This window comes from Xiphias gladius, chromosome 24 (genome assembly GCF_016859285.1).
Source record: "Xiphias gladius isolate SHS-SW01 ecotype Sanya breed wild chromosome 24, ASM1685928v1, whole genome shotgun sequence".
In the NCBI taxonomy this organism is placed as follows: domain Eukaryota; kingdom Metazoa; phylum Chordata; class Actinopteri; order Istiophoriformes; family Xiphiidae; genus Xiphias; species Xiphias gladius.
The window spans coordinates 513,443-534,358 of record NC_053423.1 but is presented as its reverse complement, the minus strand read 5'-3'; the positions used below and the strand labels follow the sequence as shown (position 1 = coordinate 534,358).

Sequence of the window (20,916 nt, the reverse complement as noted above, 5' to 3'; positions counted from 1 at the left end):
TTACCAGACGGGGCTTGTTTAATAAAAGGATGCTAGTGAGTTGCAATTGGACAGAGTAGGTTCCAGTCTTTTTGGAACATGACTGATACCAGGGACTCAAGGTTTGGATGACTCAGCCTCTTGATTTTGAACATTTTTAAAAATCTGTCCCTTGTTGGTCCCCTAACTCTGTGCAAATGCAATAAAATTGTTCTTACTTGAGAAGCCTGCTCTCCCAGCTGCTGGGAGGAGGGTGAAGCTCCACTGCAGACCTTCATGTGTCGGACCTGCCTCTCCAGCTTGGCCCGGGCCCTCTCACTGTCCTTGAACCGGCTCTCGGCATCCCGCAGCCTCAGCAGCTCCTCCTGAAGCAGGCTGTGTTGTCTCTGCAAAAGAGCCAACTCCCCAATAGTTGACCCCACATTGGCCTCCCGATTTCCACCATCTCGCCAAAGAGGGCGCCATACTCCTCCTGCAGTTGGCACCATGGTGCCCTGTGGCTGTGGCGGAAGCTCCAAGATGGAGTCTTGTTTGATGACAGCACCCTGCAGGTCACGATAGAGAATCCAGTTTCAAAGATTTTTCAGGCTGAAAATTGACACACTGAAAAGTGTGGCTCTTCTTTTCAGTGGTCAGGGTTTTTCTTTTCATTTTGTTTTTTTGCAGGAAATGGAGAGTCCAATGTCAAGGACAACATCCACATAAAGATTTACATTTATAGGATTTTCCAGTTGACTGGATTTTCCAGTTGACTGGGTGATGAGTCACGCTACAGAACCTGACAGAGGGATTGCACAGACTTACCCTCTGAGGATGTCTTAAGACATTTTTTTCTTGAACGCTCAAGCCTTTCAAAATGAATGGATTCGGTTTGTTTCATCCTTCAAAAACATTTTTGAGTGTGTTACTCTTGAGTGTGTGATACAACTGCCAATATTCTGTATGTTTCTTATTGTCAAGAAATCCCATGAGCAGACCCGAACCAACAATTAATCTTTCCTATTAACAAGTATTGTGTGTCTATTAAAGTCTGATATAGCTTGGGTGACATGTTCCTTCGTGACCATGTCACCCAAGGACCCAAGGACCCAAATACTCACTACAGCACCATATGTGAATTAATACGACACTTAAAAAAAAAAAAAAAAAAAAAAAAAGGTACTATTTCCTCCTCTTTGATTAATTTTTGTCAAAAACTACAATGATCAGCTGTTTTAAATAAAATGAACAGAAACAAGTGTTTTTAAACACTGAAATTTCTGTGAGCTGTTTTAAAAATGTATGTCTTTAGAAGGAACTAATGAACTTGGGGCCACAGTCTTGGTAGGGAAGTCACAAAGTTGTGCGATATGGATTAACGCAGTCTTTTCGTAGGAATTGTTTACTGTGAGAAAATAATAGAGTAATGCCAGAATAATACTAAATACTTGTGAAGTATATACACTGATTAGCCAAAACATAATGGCCACCCCTGCCAAATATACTGTTGATCCTTCGCGTGTCACAAAACCAGCTCAACCCCACAGAGACATGGACTCTACAAGACCTCTGAAGGTCCCTTTGTTATCTGGCATCAAGACATTAGCAGCAGATCCTTTAAGTCCTGGAAGATGCGAGGCGGACCCCTCACAGATCAGACTCTGGAACAAGTCTGATCTGTGATGGGTCCGCCTCGCAACTTCCAGGACATTCCCAAACAACCTTTCTCCTTGGTCTGCCCATCCTTGGACTGTCCCTGAGTCTGGATTTTCAGACTTGACTCAGAGTTGGTGTTTGTGGATGTCTGGCTCATGCCTTTTCTTATCTATATTTTTCATATTCATAGATACTCAACATTATTACCAATGTTTAGCCTTCATTACATCGTATCTAAAAACAGGACAAGTACAGTATATCATTCACTCCACTCCAGCTGCCCTGCAACATATTCCTGTACACGACTCTTTGTACACTAACCTTTGAATATCTTTGTTCATCAACTAGGATGTGAAAATATCAGATTTCCGTACAGTCAGAGAAAGTGAAAGTTCAGTTATTAAATCCTATGCACTGTGGAGTGTCCTTCTTGTGGGGCTACTGACAGCACTGTCAGCCGGACACTGGAACTGAGATATCAGAGCAGTCAACAGAAAAGAGTCACGTTGCCTTGCCCTGTGCTGTCTGGCATTGTGCTGCCCTGCTTTCTAGTTCCATCACCAGTCTCTACTTCCACCACAGTTTTGTGGTTTGGTCTTTTTAAGACAAAACTTTGTAAAGTTTACAGCCTGCCACATTGTTGCGCCTACATCAGTCAGTGTACTGTGAAACAGGAAAAAAAAAAAAAAGTCCAGTTAGTCGACACAAAACACATTAACTCATCTTCCCGAATGATGGCCCTCAATAGTGGCGATGCTCAGCCGGTGACCTGGGCTCTAGAACTTGTAACTGCTACAACTCCCAACTTGTGTTATGTTAGGTGTTAAATTGTTATGTACCGAGTTTGTCCCAGGTCTTGTACTAAGTCACTGACTAATCAATTTATTGAGTTGAGAGAGGTAACCTGTTCTTCACCAGGGTTAATCAAGGTACACACCTGAGAATTCAATTGGGAACTAGCAAGCTAGTTAGATACTAATAGCTGCTGGCCACACGGAGGGACTGTGGACAATGAGAGGTTGCCTGTTCTCAGTCAGCTGAGCCATGGTGCCACCTCTGTCCGTTATTCTTTTATCTTTTGTATTCCAGAGAGGCCCTGCTAGCTCTCTGGCACAAGGGGGACATACTGCTGGAGGATCTACCAGCAGTCATCAGTGAGAAGCCTTCTGAAAGACAACATCAGCATAAGGGGGCCAGGAGAGAAGGTGTTAGACAACAGCTGCGCAGAAGGGGTAATAAACCTCTGCTGCCAACCATAATTCTAGAGAAACATGGGGTCACTGTGTAACTAAAAGGAGGAGCCATACATGATTCAAAAAACTGCATGCGACCCTGACTCAAAATTGGTCTGTCGCTCCATGATATCACCTTACCTCTCTAGAGAGTTTGGGAAGATTTTCATTCGTGCTGCGCATATTCCTCCAAGCTGAAGTGCAATAAGAGCTAAAAATCGTCCAGCAGAATGCGCTCACACCCAACTCCAGCGCACTCCTGGGGCCCCCATCTTCATTCTCTGTCATGATCTGCCCCTCTCCCCTGTCTCCAGCCTTTTTTCACTGTTCCCAGGCCTTTTTCCTCCCCTCCTCTCCACAGAACTTCCATTTTTCTGACTGCTCCACCCACTCACACACCTGTTCACACTTGTCATAGACCCTGCAGTCTCCTGGTCTCTCTCCCCCTGCACTTCATTGAATAATCAAGCTTGGACTATAAATACCAGTTCCTTTCCTTTGTTCATTGTCTGTTCAGTTCCCTTGTGCTCTGTTAAGTTTCCTGTGTGTTCTCCTGAGTTTTTTCCTTGTGTTTTGCTGCCTGAATGAGTTTGGATTTCCTGAGTTTTGCTTGTCTGACTGAACTTCAGTTTTCGCCACCCGTCTACATGTAAGCCTGTTTTCTTATATTAAAAGCAACTTCACTGCATCATCCAGGCTGCCTTTGTGTCTGTGTTTGAACCAGCAATCCTGACATTCTTGCTTATTTAATCACTGTAGACTTACGATAGCACTTCTTTCATTAAATGTGGAACCACAAGGGTTTCGGATAAATTCTTTGTTAACATTAAAAGTGCCTACGAAGCTAAGGCTCTTCCTGCTCTCTCCAGCTCAGTTAACTCGACTCTTATCTCATGCACACATAAAGATCTGCGAGTCAAGCAAACCCCAGCACAGGAGTGTGCTGCAGTGGACAAGTGTGGAAACATTGAGAGGTTGTTTCCTTAGTACTGAGTAGAGCACTTTTCATAACTTGGAATTTGATGAGGCAATGGATTATACTAACTTTTGTGTGGACAATTCAGCTACTACAAAAGGCATTTTATACTTCCCCAATAATAAGCCACATATTACTAAGGAGCTTTAGCTCACTGGAAAATAAAAGGTTGAGACTGTGAAATTGAGCAGGTGTGCTCTAATAAGTATTCGGGTAGACCATTAGATATGTTATGGCATCATGGTACAGCAGCCTTACATTCCAGTTAAAATCTAGAATTGACATGGTAAACACATCAATGAAAGTTATTGGTTGGAAAGAATATCTGTCCCTTCACATTGTACAGTATATATAAGAGAACTGTTGTCAGACATGCACGCAGAACTCTGAAGGACCCCTAACACAGTCTATATTCTGAATATGAATTATTACCTTCAGGAAAGATGTTACAGTGTCAGCAAATGTAAAGACAACCACTTTAAACTAACTTCTTTTTCTTCCTCCCATGTTCTATAACACTACTCAAAAAACAACCAGCACAAACCTCACATGTTGTGCAGCTATTTCTCTACATTATGGGTCTGGGGGATTCCTGAAAAAAATAAGTTCAATACAGCATAACTTGTCTTTAGGGTATTGAGGGTACTATTGTCTATCTGACCTCACCTCATTGTTGCGTCTAGTTCTATGAATTATGAATTATGTTCATGGTTTTATGATTTCAATCCTCATTTTTAAATTGTAGATGTATTTATATGTATCTTTTGTTTCACAGGGAATATGTAATATCTAGCATATCTCTTTTATTTTGTTGTATTCATTTATTATTTTGTCTTTGGTGTAGTACTGTACTTTTTTGTTGGCTACATAATATATTCAAGTTGACTACAGCTTTGTGTAGCACTGTTGCCCAGGTCAAATTTCCCCTCGGGGACAATTATTACACATCTTCTCTTCTCTTCTCTTCTCTTTGCTGTTCTTGTACTCTTTTTGTTCCATTTCAGGTACAGCCCTAGTCTTCACCACTACTGACCAGTAGCTTCCCCACAAGCTGGCCATAACGATTTGGCCCTTGTCACTCAGGTCTTTACACGTGCCCACTTCTCCAACATTCAATTCAATGATTAGGAGAACTGACTGTTCACTTCCCATCTAATACTGTATGTCACAGACTTTGATATGCGCTGTTGTTATAAGACAATCAACATTTTTCACTTCATCTGTGTGGTCATAATGTTTTGTCTTGTTGGTGTACATGTGATGACTGACTGATTGACAAGCACATTGTGTTTAAAACTAGTTCATATATATGTGTGAATAGATTATTATTATTATTATTATTATTATTATTAATACTACTACTACTACTAATAATAATAATATAATGATAACCCTTAGTCTAAGGAAAATGTTTTACTGACCCACCAAAGAACATCTGCACTACATTGCTTTTCAGAAAAAATCCTTATAAGCTGAAAGTCTACACTTTACCTTAACGCATTTTTCATAACACTCCAAACAACATAAACCGTCCAATATACTAAACTGCTTTGTAGCATACTGTAGTGTGCTATATGCTGTCGTATAACTCAAGTGTGTTAAGATATAGAGAAACCTACTCACCTGGAGTGCATGGAGATAAACACTGAGGTTCACCAGCCTCTGACAGATCTCCTGTTAAACACAGGCAGCATACTTACTGTATTACTGATCTCTGTCTGTCACACACGCACCCATTTAAACTTTACCCCCCTACTTACCGTGGATGGTGGCTTATCTTGACTCCTCATGCAGTCCTTTAGAGGGTAAAAAAGAAGGGAGTAACATGACATTGTCGATACATTTAACATAATACAATCATGAGGTATTAATAGTACATTAGTACATCAGTTCACATTTCTAAAGTTATCTGGGCATCTATGCACTACAAACCCCCCAATATGTGCACTGGATAACTGGCTTTAAAAAATTCATTGAATGGATGAATTTGGGCTGTTAGATACAGGGTGGGATTAGGAAGAATCCTTTTTCTTTCTTAATGAAGTAGAGTGTTTTATATTTTACCAAAAGAAAACTGGGAATTGAGATCCCTTTTCATGGGAATCATCTGCAAACAAGGATGCCTTTTTTATGTTACTGTACATCTGGCTTTGCAATGTCTGACCTCAAAGATGTCATCATAACAGTAATATAACTATCAACTTTCAGCTTATACTTTGTCTTCTAGAATAGAAGTGTACAGTCCTGTCAATGGCTTGATTATCATTTTAGGCTACGCCAGACGAAAAATTTGTTGTTGCGCCACCTATTGACCCCCACCCCATCTTCTGATTCAGTGCAATATGAATGTACCAAGTTGCTTCAACATTCCCATTAAGTCTAGTACATACAGCAGACTATGCATGACAGCTTAATTAGTCTCAGTCTCATCTCAATTAGTTTGTGGTAACTTGATTAAATCCTTCATTTTGGAATATCTATGATATGAGCATAATATAAACAGCAATGATTAAGATCTTGGAACTAGTTTTTTACACAGAACTCCTCCACAAATTAGTTACTAATGTAGGACCTGCTCTGGTGATATTGTATTTTTTTGTGTTTATAAATTAGAAATCCCCAAACATATTTGCAATTAATCAAATTAGCAAAACCAATTGACATGCAGTAAACCTGGGACCTGGTAGTCTGGCAGCCACTTTACCCAGTGGGCAATTCAGCCTTGCAACTGTATAGCAAAGAATTTCTTTATATTAGCAAACAAATGAAAATGCAACATTTGTAAACAAAAAGCTATGCATCAAGTGCAGAGGATTTCTCTTATATTACAATTAAACATCCAACAACAATGCTTCCATGCCTAAAACCACCAGAATAATATGCCACAATGGTTACATTCTCTGTAACCAGAGTCTCTGGTCAGTGCTATTAAGATCGTCTGATGCACCCAAATAACAAGTTGGATGTATCAAAGCTGGTAAGAGGATGCTGATAATTAAAAGCGTTCAACCCCAGATATGATAGAGCCATTCATCTTGTCCCCCAGCTCACCTTTGCAGCACAGAAATCATGGGCTCCATTGACCAACAGATCCTGATGACAAACACAGCAGTTACTCAGCACGAGTCCTGGTAACAAAAGAATAGTTTTGTCATTAAACTTGAATTTGAACGTTAAGTTCAGTGTGACATTACATTAGCTCCACTCTTTGGGTCAGCTATTTTACAGTGTGCATTTAGCTGGAATTTCATCCATAATATACTGAAACCTCAGCTGTATCAGCACCATGTCCACATGCCACATCCACTCCCTTCAAATTTGCCCAGGGCTCACATATTAACAAATGTGGTCATCAAGCTGGTTAAACTCTTTATTTGTCATTTTGGAGTGAAACCTGAGTTAATTTTGCATGTTATAGCTGACACTGATTTTATGTGTGGAAAAATGTTATTTTGCTAATGAGAATTTAATGGTGTTTGTTTTATGTATCTAGTATGTTCTTTTAAATGGGTGTTGTTTGTAATACTGTTGTGTTACTGGACACCAATAATGAGTCCAATGAAATCTTATTCTTACTTTTCGTATGAGAGATTGAATATTCAGTGACTCACTGGTTTCTACCACCTCCATGTGGTTGTGAATACACAGAAGAGGGGTGTCCACACTGGATCCCAGGAGGAGCTCGCTCAACCTGTCCACTGCGGAAACACACACACCTTTTTACCTAACCTGCGTTTAATTTGTATGGGTTGTTATTCAGATGATATTACTGATGCAACAATTCAGTGTTTTGTCAGTAACTCAATCAAAAAAACAAAAACAAATCAATTGATGATTTCAAATGCTTTAAAATTCTGTGATAGGTCTATGGTAGGTGAAAAATACACAATATGCAGTGTCTTTCACAGCTCATCTTATTTAAAACAATCAGCATTAACCTGGGTACTGCAAGTACATATGCAACCAGTGCTCCAACTTCAACAACAAAGCAGACTGTTTCCATTGGTCTCTAAGGCAAACCATGTGAAATCTGGTGCCCTTATTGGCAGGACAACATTTGTCCAGGACAGTTACATATGACCTTTAAAAAAAGTTTTATGGTAAGAGTTTGACCAAAATACCAATAGTCGTTTTTATGCTGAGGATTCCATGCTATGTTTGTCTCATATGATAATAGTAAATCCTACATCCACCAATATAATCAATGCAAAATGTACATTTCTTAAGGAGATATCTTAAATTTAGATTCAAAATCTAGTCTGACTTGTTTTTAGTATGGATTGGATTATCTAGTCCCAACTACACAAGTCTGTTTGACTTGTCACTTAACCACACTATAGATATCTTCGCTGTTTATATCTTATTATTCTGCTTCCTTACATTTTTTGGCGCACTACTAGTCCTGCAGCTAGAAACAAGGTTCCAAAGTTAAAATGTTAAACATGTTTAGGAGATAGCTGCTATTATGATTGGTGCCGATTTGTTACGGTTTATTTCATAAAAATATTTTAATGAACTTTTAAAAATGTTTTTCTATGAGGAATGAGCAAAACTTGATGAAACATGATGGATATCTCAAAAACTTTAAAGGCTACAAGACTAAAACTCGGTTAAAGCTGACACAACATTCCCATACTTCAGTGCTTTACATACTCACAAATGGTATTGATAGCACCACTGTGTGGTGAAAAATGAGCTAACAAATATCACGAAATGTTTTGGCGAATATCTTGGCAACTATAAGGCACAGAAGAAAAATTCTGGTGTGTAAGGATTCAGTGGCTGTTGTGGAAGAGATTGATATAGGTCACACCTATTTGTGTCATACATTTTTTTCCCGCCATTTTCAATTTTTTGCTTGACATATTTTTGACTCCCTGTCCTACATCTTTTGTCCAAGCTTCACCAAACGTTGTACATACCATGTTTGGACGACTCCAAAATACTGCCAGTATGTTTGATTTGAGATATAATGTATTGTTTTTTTCCATGATTACCTAAAGGAACTTTCGTGGGTGTGGTCAGATCAAGTTGACCTGCTATAACTCTTAAATGCTTCCTCCAATTGCAATCAAACTTGACTGAAGTGTACAGAGTTTCATGCGGTTTTGCTCTTAGGGGGTGCTATGGTAAAGAAAACTACATTTGCTTAATACAAATCAGTACAACTCCCACATAGTAATGGCTAGAAACATGGTTCTACTTTTAAAATGTCAAGCATGACAAGGCTATATTAGCTTATTAACTGCTTGTTGATACCGTTTATAATGAATGGGTTATTATTTTTTAATGAGTGCATAAAATAACTAGTATCTCAAACTGTAAAGGCTACAGAATTGAAACTTGGTAGACTGCTGGTCCATGGTGAAATGTTTTACATGGTCAAAAATTGTCGCAATAGCACCACCACGCGGACAGTTATTGATGGTGCAGCTGCAAACAAGTTGTAGCAGCAGTACAGCAGCCAGCAGGGATCCTATGGGAGTACAGATTCACTTTCTTTGAACCTACTCAAGTTTAAAGGCTTACTGGTCTGACATACGTATAGACACAGACTTCATTAAAGCTTTAGAATACTCTCAGGACTTTGATATCTCAACGGTGTAATGTACATCTGGTACAAATGTTTAGTTTTGGATATTTTTTACCACCAAAGTGAATGGTCCTACAGCTTTTTGGAGATTTCATCAGTGTGAACCTAGATTGTGGAACAGTGGTTTTTGAAGACCAGAAAAAAAATCCTAAACTGCTCTTGAGCGCACAGATTTATCTCAGTAAGTACATAATAGACATCAAGGTGTAGCCACAAGCCTCCTCTCTCTGAAAATGTAAACATGTAACTCAATTAAGGTTTCATAATTGAGGTTTAAAACTTAATTGATAGACTGATGATGTCAAGCTCTCATTCACTGCAATAGAAACTGCAGGCTGACTTTCTCCTCAGCTTCCCAATTTTTAAACTTGCAATATTGTCATTCATGTTTGGATTGTGAAAACATGCTATATATTCTCATTGTAAGCTACCCAAGTTCAACCTAAACAATTTAACAAAATGTAGAGTTGTGAAGTTTAACAGTGGTTCATGTCAACAGCTAAGTGGATAACCAATATGCCATTAAGGGTCCATTTCAAGGTGTCTACATGGATATCAGTATTTCTTAAGAGTAGTCTTATGCTGATTTTTTATTTGGTTGACTTATTATTATATATTATTATATTATTATTATTATTGTATTTTGTGTCACTCCAACAGTGGACTACACTCGCAGATATTAAATTTACAAGCGACACAGTGGTGTGCCAGCCATTTGTGGTCATCAAGTGCCCTCTATTGGTACATTGGTAGCATTTCATGTCCCTAATAGATATAAGATTGGTATACAAGCCAGTGTTATGGTAGTCATTTGTGTAATTGCACTGATAATTGTAATTAAAATAATAAAAAACTAACTTTAAATAGAGTCATGTGAGGAATCCACTGAGGGGCATATGTTGAGGAATGTTAGATATTTTTCCAAACTCATAGTCACCAACAAAAAAGGTGAAATTGTGCAGTCCTGCAATGAATGTCAAACATGTATCTTCTGAAGTAATGGTTTGTAGATGTTAACTAGTCTTCTGTTAGTGTCAGTGCTGATAGTCTAGTTGTTATGGATTCAGTCTTTGAATGACACATTCATAAGCAGCACAATAATTCTTGCAACAGCAGCAGCTTTCAGCAATCAGGTGAATTTTCTGAAGAAAATGCAAATATTCTAGTTAACAATTTTATCTTCTTTGGGTTCTAATCTAATTTAAACCTTTAGTCTTTTGTTTCTAAAGCATCTTTTCAACTTGTCACATTACATTGATAACAATAGTACTTCAGATGATTTACATCTCTTTCAGTGATGCAATTACCTAAAGTAAAGCCTCAGAATAATCATTAGATAATCATTATTGATCAGATGTGCCACCAAAGGTGATATTCTCATAATATCCATTGTCAATAAACAAGACAAACAAGACTTTATAGCAATGTTAGTGGATCTGTGAGGCTGAGCTAAATGCTAATATTAAAATACTAACACTTACTTACAGTGACAATGCTGATGTTTTAGCAGGTAAAATGTTTTCCATGTTAATCACGTAGTTTAGAGTGTTAGCATGCTAACACTCTAACATTAGTACAGAAGAGAAAGTACAACAAATCCTTCCATTACTTTTGGAGTTATTTGGTCATAAACCAAGGTGTTGCAAAACTCAAAGTTTAACCTCAGGGGAACATTAAAGTAATTGAGATTCATCCTCTGTGGACCATGAATATCTGAACCAAATTTTGTCCCAATCCATCTAATAGATGGAGAAATATTTCAATGGATAATTGAAACTTTGACCTGGTGGTGGTGCTAGAGAAAAAGTCAGGAGATCACCAAAGTCAGTAGTATTCATCCTGTTTTGACCATGAAGGTCTGAAGCAAAGTTCATAGCAAAACATTAAGTAGTTCATGAGACATTTCAGTCTGGACCAAAGTGGTAGACTCATTACAGATCAGCATTCCCACAGCTAAAGCCATCTGATCATAGGCCATTTGGAACTGGGTGTCAGTGATTAACACATGTGCTTTCCAACTTGAAGGTCATAAGTTAAAAACCCAGTTATGCCAGATAGTATTCAGGTGTTGCCTGAGGAACATCGTTTTCCATAAAAAAGAATAGCACTAATCTTATTTTAAGTGCTGTAATCCCTTAGTATATAGTAATATTGAATTGAATTGAATTGAATTGAATTGAATTAACTACACTAAACAAGAATTCCTTGAAAAGTGCCTTTTTGATGTTATTTTTAAGACTTCTGGTAGCTGGATAGTCTGATTTTCAGAAATCTTATCAAGTTAAAATTACAGAGTGCACTGGCAGCCAGATTTGCTTGTTTCAAGCAAAGTAATGCTCATATCCAAAATATTTTTACATTTGAAAGGGTATTTTTGCAGTGTATTACATTCATGGAGAAAAGTAGCGCCTGTATAATTCCAGTGACTTGAGTTGAGCCAGTCATAGCACTATGACAGCAGTTTGCACTGTCATCTATTATTCAAACACCCTAGTAGACATCAACACATGTTGTTCTTATATTTATTGATTTATGATATACTTTTACACTTTAGTTGATTATTCTCTATTCATCAGCCTGGGAAGTATGTCTGTAACTAGTTCAAACATTAGTTTATGGGGGCATGGACGGCCAAATCTGAATTCCTGTGGGTCACCAAGGTTGTGCTGCTGGAATCCATTTTGCGCTCTGACCTGTTCACGTTTTATATAGATGATTATGTCTCTTCCAAGTGTGAATGTAAATTGGGGATAATGTTGTATCAAGGATTCTGTCTCATTAACTGCAAAGTGCATGTTTTAACCTTTAATTAGTATGTATTCATGCTATCCAGTTATTAAGATTGCAATAATAAGATTACAGTATTAAGCTCCATTCTGACTAGAATAATAATGGTCACAAAATATCCTGGCATCTAACTCAATGATAGGTAAACATTACATCATAAACCAGAACCAGCTCACCTCTGACTTGTACAAAGAGTATTGCAAAAGCAGTTTTCCACTCACTTCTGGAATATAGGGATATCATTTATCAGCATGCTGCTGCCTTCACTCCATTCTGTCCTTAGCTTTATCAATGGTCATAGTTACAGTACACATCTTTTAAACAATGAGTGCTACAAAAAAATCTTTATATGCTACTACTTTGCCTTGCCATACATTTCTGAGAAAATGTTGCTGCCTGGGTTATTTTTAGTAGATATGGTTTTTCTATAACATTCTTATACAGGACAGTAGTAATAGAGGGGAGTTCAGAGTACATGGCTGCATGTAGAAAAAACACATAACTTTGACAATGGATATAGCGTCTCATGCACTGCTGAGCTTGAGTTCAAGGTTTGGGATAAAAACTTGGTTCCAGTTAGTGAAAACATAAACTTGCCCTTTCAAGTCTGTAAAATCAGTCAACACCGACCTGAAGCATGTTAGGTTTTAATGCCAACTGGTTTCTAACTAGACACAAGTGCAGTTATTTTCTTTTGTCCTGTCCAGTTAGGGTTGGATGTGAACACCATCCTCCTTCTTTGCAAACTAACAAATAAGAATTATTTTTTGTTGACCTGAAATTTGGTTTGTTACCTTCAGCTGTAGCATCCAGTAGAAGTTTCTCTGCACGGGCAGCTTGGGGTGTGTCTGCCCTGAACAAGTAACGAGTGATGGGAGGCTGTAGGCCCTCCTGACCACTTGTCAACTCTGCCAGCTCACAGAATAAAGTCACCCTCTCCTGCAGGAGTTCCAGAATTTCCAGGTCCTTCTGCTGGAGGTCAGCTATGGGTGGTGGGTGAGAATTAATGAATCATGCATCTAACACATATCTAATACATCACATGACAACATTTCCTGCCTATTTATACCCAGTCTCACATCTGTTGAATACTAATTTGGGTGAATTTGGGGGTGAGCGATGAATAAGAAAAGTGCCATATAAGTGCAGTCCATTTACCACCCAACACCTATATCCTGCCACCTGACATAAAAATACACTCTCCTAACACACAGCATTAATACTCAAACCTAATACACAATAAGCAATAATGCGCTCTGAGGTCCATTGTTTTCTACACAGAGACACCACAGAGTGAATTATCATACATACCATGACCACTAACTAAAGGTAACTGAGGCAGTGTTTTATGTCTGTTGTCAGTATAACCCATGGTCACCAAACTACCTGGTACTGTACCGTAAAAAGATAATGTTTTGCTATGGTTATTTGCAGTACTCAAGGTTAAACATACCTTAAGCATTTTAACACCCACCAGACAGTCAGAAATGAGCACTTTCCATGGCAAACAGTACAAACAGTATTAAAACACAGAAAGAAAAAACACTACTGATTAGAAGCTAATTTTGGACACAGTGTGATTCCATACTAAGTCATTTGAAAAATGTGAGTGGACGCAATAAACACAAAATTGCCCTAGGCAGTACAACCTTGACATGAAGACACGACTACTCGAGTTGAAAAGGTTTCAACTTCAGCAAAAAACGTACAAGAAAAAAAGAAAAGGGGTCTGGACAAAGTTAACAGAAACCAAGTGTTGGTGCTAAGTTTGAGATCAGTCAGAGTCTGAGATATAACACAGACACACACATACATACATTAATTGGTTTTAGACTAATTGAGGGAATTTTTTGCAGTGAAAAGTACATACTGTTCCAATCACCATTTGTACTACATTTAAGCCTCATCGACTGGTCAAAAGGTGATTATGACTATTCTTTTAAGAGGAAACAGGAATTCATAGAAATACAAAAAATAAAGCACAGTGACGGCCTGGGACCTCTCTCCCTCCCATGGCTGTCCAGGAGTCTCAGCTCTCTCCTTGACTCCCTCTCCTCCTCCTTGACATGCGAATGGTGTGCTTGGTTCTGCCTCTCGTATGTTTGTGTAGTCTGCCCTCCTTCAAACCAATCTCACAGCAGCTCGTGAAATAGTCATGAAATATGATATATTGATTCGTGTACATGGACACAAATTTTCCCTTTTTTGTGACAGTAAAATATCAACTTAGATTATTGCACTTATTTATGGTTATGTTTAGGCACTGTATGCATCCAGCCCAACCACCTCCTGCGGCTACATTTTCAATCGAAATACATTAGTTTAAAAGTTGTACTGAGTGTCATGAAAAAAACAGAAAATTCTTGTCCATGTATTCAAATTAATAGATTAAATTTCGCGATTAAATTTCGCGACCATTTCACAAGCAAAAACATTTTCATAATTTTGCGTCTGTACACCACTACAGTGTGTTTGAAGTGTAGACTTTCAGCCTGAATTCAAGGGGTTTAAACAAAAATATTGCATAATTGCAACTGTTTAGGAATTACAGCAATTTTTTTACATAGTCCCTCATTTTCCGAGACAATTGACTCACAATCAGTTTCATGGCCAGGTATGGTCTTTTCCTTCATTATTTCATAAAAAATTATGCAGATAAATGGTCTGGAGGTGATTTAGAGTGTCGAATTTGCATTTGGTAGATCTTCATGGGAACTCTCAATATACGGTCCAAAGAGGTGTTGATGCAAATAGGGGAGGCCATGATTAAGGTGAAAAAAACAAACTAACCGATCAGACAAGTGGCAGAAACTTTAGGGGTGGTAAAATCACCAATTTTGTACATTCTAAAAGAAGAAAAGCACTGGCAAGCTCAGCAATACCAAAAGGCCTGGAAGACCACAGAAGACAACTAAAGTGGATGATGACAGAGTTCTTTCCTTGGTGAAGAAAAACAACTTTATAACATCAAGATAGGTCACGTACACTCTCAAGGAGGTCGGTGTATCATTGTCAAAGTCTACATCTAAGACACCTTCATGAATGTAAATACAGAGGGTTTACCACAAGGTTTAAACCGCTGGTAACACTCAAGAACAGAAAGGCCAGATTAAACTTTGTTTAAAAATGATCCAAAGCATATCACATCATCTGTCAAACATGGTGGAGTTAGTATTATGGCATGTGCATGTACAGCTGCCAGTGGAACTGGGTTAGAGGTGTTTATTGATGATGTGACTGCCAATAGAAGTAGTCGCATGAATTCTGAAGTGTATAGGGCTATACTCTTTGCTCAGATTCAGCCAAATGCTGCAAAACTGATAGGACGTTGCTTCACAGTACAGATGGATAATAAACCAAAACATACTTTGAAAGCAACCCAAGAGCTTCTCAAGGCAAAGTAATCGAATATTCTTCAACGGCCAGGTCAGTCATCTGACCTCAACCCATTTTAGTGTGCTTTTCACTGACTGAAGAGAAAAGTGAAGGCAAAAAGACCCACAAACAGGCAGCAAATGAAGGCAGTAAAGGCCTGGTAAAGCATCTCAAGGGAGGAAACCCAGCATTTGGTGATGTCCATGAGGTCCAGATTTAGGTCCGTCATTGACTGCAAAGGATTATCATCCAATTAATAAAAATAATCTTTATATTTATTATTATTATTTATTATTATTTATAATTATGTTGGTTTGTTACTTTTGAGCCTCTGAAAATTAGGGACTATGTATAAAAATGGCTGTAATTCAGTTCATGCGATATTTTTGCCCTTGAATTAGAGCTCAAAATCTACACTTCAATCAAATCTTGATGGCTTCGTTTAAAGCCCACTGTAGTCGTGTACAGAGAAAAAAAAATACCAAAATTGTGTCACTGTCCAAATACTTATATCATTACTATACTATAACTATCTCATTTTGTCCAACTGATTGTTCATATTATAAATCTATTATGTAGAACAACATAATAGATTCTGTACACAAAGATATCTATTGTATGTCTGTCTGTCCTAGAATAGGGATCCCTCCTCTGTTGCTCCTTATGAAATGTCTTCCTTTTTTTTTTCTCTTAAAGGGTTTTTTTGTGGGAATTTTTCCCTTATCTGATTTGTGCGTCTAAGGACACAGAGTGTTGTATTCTATACAGATTATTAAGTCATTGAGGGTAAATTTGTGATTTGTGATTTTAGGCAATAACAATAAAAACTGACTTGACTTGCATGATTTAGAAGTCCAGGGAAACAGGTTAAAATGAGTAGGACTATATGCTCATTGAAGAGACACAGGGCTCTATTTACGTGAAACCAGCAGTGCAGCACAGATCACTGTTAAGTTCCCTCCACCCAGTGCATCAGGGTCATGCCAAGAGCACTTTGGTATTGTCATGGCCATACAGGGTGAGATCAGAAAGAATACATTATCATACTTTATAGGTGGGCATATTATATGTTGACAATAAAAGCCAATCACATTCATTACTTTCATCCTCTTTCAACACAGGGCTCTTTCCCTAATGATGCACTGATAGTTTGGGAATCCTGTGGAGAGTTTTTCTTTAGGGGAAAATTTATGTTGTCCTGGATGTAGAAAGCGTCAAAACATGAACACAACAGCTCAAATATACCTGCAGGAAGAGATGATGTGTCTTTTAAGTTGAATTCACATTTGAATTCACTTTGGACATGTTCAAGATCTTATGATCATTACATTTTCTGTGTGTAATAGTGCGCTGTTTATTTGTCATACAATGATTCATAACCATCTGCCATTAAATACCACCATAGACCCATATGAACAGTGAAAGTAAAATTAAAAATTTGGTCTAGTTTTTCATGTTGTATTTCTTTATTTATGAATTATTGTAAAAATGATCCTGGTATGATCCACAAAGAAATTATGATTTTTTAAAATAACACTCGTGTTTTTTGAAACACCACAATAAAATGGAACTCGAACAGTCTCATGTTGCTCATTGCAGCCATACGTCTACCGGTATATATCAAAATGCCCCAGTTACCCGGTGTTTTTGATGGAGACAGCAGTGGAGGAGAAAAGAACGGCCAGTCATGTGAGGGAGATATTAGTGGAGTGAGAAGTTTTAAATGGAAGAGTCTGTTAACTTTCATGAAAAATGTGTTGATCTCTAACACGCGATTTACAGTAGAAACTGTAGAAGAATTTTATAGCAAATGACGAGTTTGATGTGAACATAAACACAAAGGTTTCTGTTATTCTGTAACAGTCTGGTGCTGGTTGCACACAATTTACCCAGCTGATCTGCCGTGAGTAATTGTGGTTTGACAGTGGCAACATCACTCTTGTTTGAGAGTGCAGATGAAACAGATATCTGCTGCCTTCAGACAGCTGTAAAGAGACTCACAAGAGTAAAAAGGCCGTCAGTATAGACCCTACTTACTGCCGTGGATTGTGGAGGTGGTAAGAATTATTCATTAATCTTAATTCTGTCTGGCTGGAATTAATACCATAATCAGAATACAACTTTTTTGTCTGCATAATCACATCACATAAAATTGGAAAGAGGAGTAAAACATGAATAAAGGGGGAGGTTTATATGGGTGTGCTTTTAACAAACACACGTGACCAAAATACTATGAAACAGAAGTTGAGATGTTAACCTGCTCTGAGGTGGAAGGCAGCGGACCATGCAGTGCACAGCTGGATTTGCATCAGCATATCCTATTCTGCACCTCTGCTCCCACCAGGATGCACGAAAAATCACCAAGATACCAAACCAGTAGACGGGGAAATAACCTCAGTGTGCGAAAGGAAAATGCCAGTGAACCAGTGCAGTGGCACAAAAGTGCCATACGAATATATTCCTTTGATTGTGTCATTAATGTTTGTCTCCTGACCTTTGAGTCTCCTCAGATGGGCCTTGTCTTCAGTCTCTATTAGGGGGAACTCCTCTCTTGATGGGCACCTGAACAAATAAACCACACATATCAGGTTATCAGTGATGTGATTGGACATGGATGTTTTTTGTACTTATACATTTTTAATGTTTTATTTTACTAATGGTTAGTAGTTTAAAAATGTACTGATACATATTGGACACTGATACAAGAGACAGAGATACACCAACAACAATACACAACCAAAGGTCATGTCATGTTGAGGAGCTAAAAGGAAAACTGCTTAGTGTTGTGGTGAGTCAAGCTGCGTTTTGGTGCACTTCAGGCAACACAGTGATGTTTATTTTGGAGTACAGTGCCGTTCTCTGTGGTATGCTGCCATAGACAGCATTGTCAATGCTCCATACACCATGATTTCTGTATGGTAGACTCATGAACAGAGATGTAAACCAGCACCAATGATTCCTTTAAGAATTTAGCTATTACTCTTTTGACCTCACTGAGCATTCTACCTTTGGAGTCATCATAGATGGGCGCCCACTTCTACGGAGAGTGGACAGAGAACTTTAGTATCTCCATTTATAGACAGTTTTCCTAACTATGGACTGATGAATAAACTCTTTGAGATGACTTTGTAACCCTTTCCAGCTTTATGTAAATCAACAATTCTTGATGCTTACTCTTCTGAGAACTCTTTTGTGTGAGGCATGGTTCACATCAGCAGATGCTTCTTGTGAATAGCAAACTCAAAATGTTTGAATGTTTTTTTATAAGTCCAAGTAGCTGTAATGCACACCTCCAATCTGGTTTCATTGATTGGACTCCTGGTTTGCTAACTCCTGACTCCGCACATACTTTGCAACATACACTGAATGTTTGAATGTCACACATCACTATGTCCATCTTTATATGGTCTGTGATCAGCCCCACAGATCAGAGTGGATGCGCAAGGTGGAAATTAAGTTAATTTGCTTTAGTGTGAATTGCATGGTTTGGATGGCACCTATTTAAAAAAGAAAACAAAACAGACTATTTTTTGTGGTTAATTTCACACTGTATCATACAAAGTAATATTAAAATTCTTAAAAACCAAAAACTAATTTAATTGCCTCTTTCAAATATTTATAAATATGATTTATTTTTCTAAGAATCGTTTTTGGGTATTTTTGCTTTGTGGCTGGTGGGGCATCCACTACTGGACAGCTGTCACTGCCCAGTTTACTGTAGGTTGTAATGCCTATGTTACATGTACTACATTTAGAGTTTTTTATATATATATTTATTTATCTATCACTTTAGCTCCATTTAAATTTCCCAGAAGCCAAGCCCAAGGTTCCAGGACCATCACATCGAGCTACAGTGTAGCCTAATATAGACAGAGAATAATAAGAGAGGGACCGACAAAGGAAGAAGGGGGAAAAGGGAGGGTTGTTGTTGTTGTGTGTGAAATTAAGTGAATGTGTGACTGTGTGTGTATTTGTGTTTCTCTCTCTCTCTCTCTCTCTCTCTCTCTCTCTCTGTGTGTGTGTGTGTGTGTGTGTGTGTGTGTGTGTGTGTGTGTGTGTGTGTGTGTGTGTGTGTATTAGAATAACTAAATAAATAAAACCAGCAAATCTTGGAACAGGAACAGAGAACAGAGAGATTCAAATAAGATATTAGCAAACAAAATTAACTGAAATACAAAAGTTACAGTAACTGTAAAATACCCAGTTCAATACAGGATTTTTGAGGCTGATGTTGATATTGATATTGGTATTTCAAAGTTTAAAAAATATATAGAATATGTAGGACATTTTTTAGTTGCAAAATAAACATGTCACTACTATCTGGTGGACAAACTATGGAAAAGTGATGCTGTTTTGAAATGTATCTTTTGCATTTCTGCACTGACATATATGCTAACACCAATACATCTGCAAATATATCTGCAATTATATATTTGGCTGATTTATCAGCCCACCAATATTAATGATAATAATAGAGGTGCATTAATTTATGCAACTCTTTTTTCATTGCTATGATGAATCACCTTGACATGGAAGCTTTTGATTTACTAAAAGGCAGATTCTTTTGCCTGAGCTCACTGTGAAAAATGATCTTTTAAGATAGGTTTAAATTCTTTTAATAACTCATCATGTCTTGCATTATAGTATCACATCCAAGAAAACTGGTTTCTTAACATTACTGACATTGTATTTTTACAATATAGATTTTTGCCTATGGATATAATTGTAAATTATAGAGAAAATGCTCAAATGTTTCCTTTCCTTTCCTTTAACAATACCAGGCTGGAGTCCACATCCAGTTATACTGACCCTATGCACATTGTGTTTGAGAGCTGCCTGAAAGAAGCCTGCAAGTGAATCTATAGTGTCGAGTTTTGGAGACATGGGACTTTCAAGGCATTCACTCAGCTATGCCCGAACTGCCAGTATTCCCAAATATGGCAGAGTCAGCACATCATTGGAAGCACCCCTGTTGGCAACCTGTAAATTCTTGCAACCATATATTTCACGGATGGATCCCCCTTCCAGCTGGAAAAGGTTTTAGGGAGAATGCAATGCATACATTTACACTTCACACTTATTTTTGTTTCTATGAATACTTTCACACTTCGTTGTATTCTCAGCCCTGAAAACCCATGAAAGTCCAGAGGTTCCAGTATAATACCTTAAGTAGGCATTCAAAGTTTTTTCTGGAGCCTTCATTTCATCATAAATGGAAGAACGATCAGCAGGCACAGACACAGCAGCTACGGCAGGAAGTCTAAGTTGCAGTTAAGGGTGATGTGAGGGCTGACTCACCAGGTGTGGGATAAAATATTACAGAATCTTGCTTCTAAAGT

The 20,916-nt window shown here is 38.1% G+C and overlaps 1 protein-coding gene across 6 annotated transcripts in view; it reads right to left on the bottom strand.

Moving 5' to 3' along the window:
* The window catches only part of arhgef1a (Rho guanine nucleotide exchange factor (GEF) 1a), an 88,026-nt gene that overhangs the window by 8,142 nt on the left and 58,968 nt on the right, over positions 1-20,916 (bottom strand). For 5 of the 6 annotated variants that reach the window (XM_040121083.1, XM_040121087.1, XM_040121084.1 and 2 more), the window contains 7 exons: positions 18,072-18,139; positions 12,997-13,185; positions 7,434-7,520; positions 6,874-6,950; positions 5,583-5,618; positions 5,446-5,496; positions 198-524 (listed from right to left, as the gene is read on the bottom strand). In XM_040121083.1, coding sequence (XP_039977017.1) covers positions 198-524; positions 5,446-5,496; positions 5,583-5,618; positions 6,874-6,950; positions 7,434-7,520; positions 12,997-13,185; positions 18,072-18,139 — 835 coding nt within the window. The remainder of the gene's footprint in view (positions 1-197; positions 525-5,445; positions 5,497-5,582; positions 5,619-6,873; positions 6,951-7,433; positions 7,521-12,996; positions 13,186-18,071; positions 18,140-20,916) is intronic. The other variant, XM_040121085.1, reaches the window with a different exon arrangement.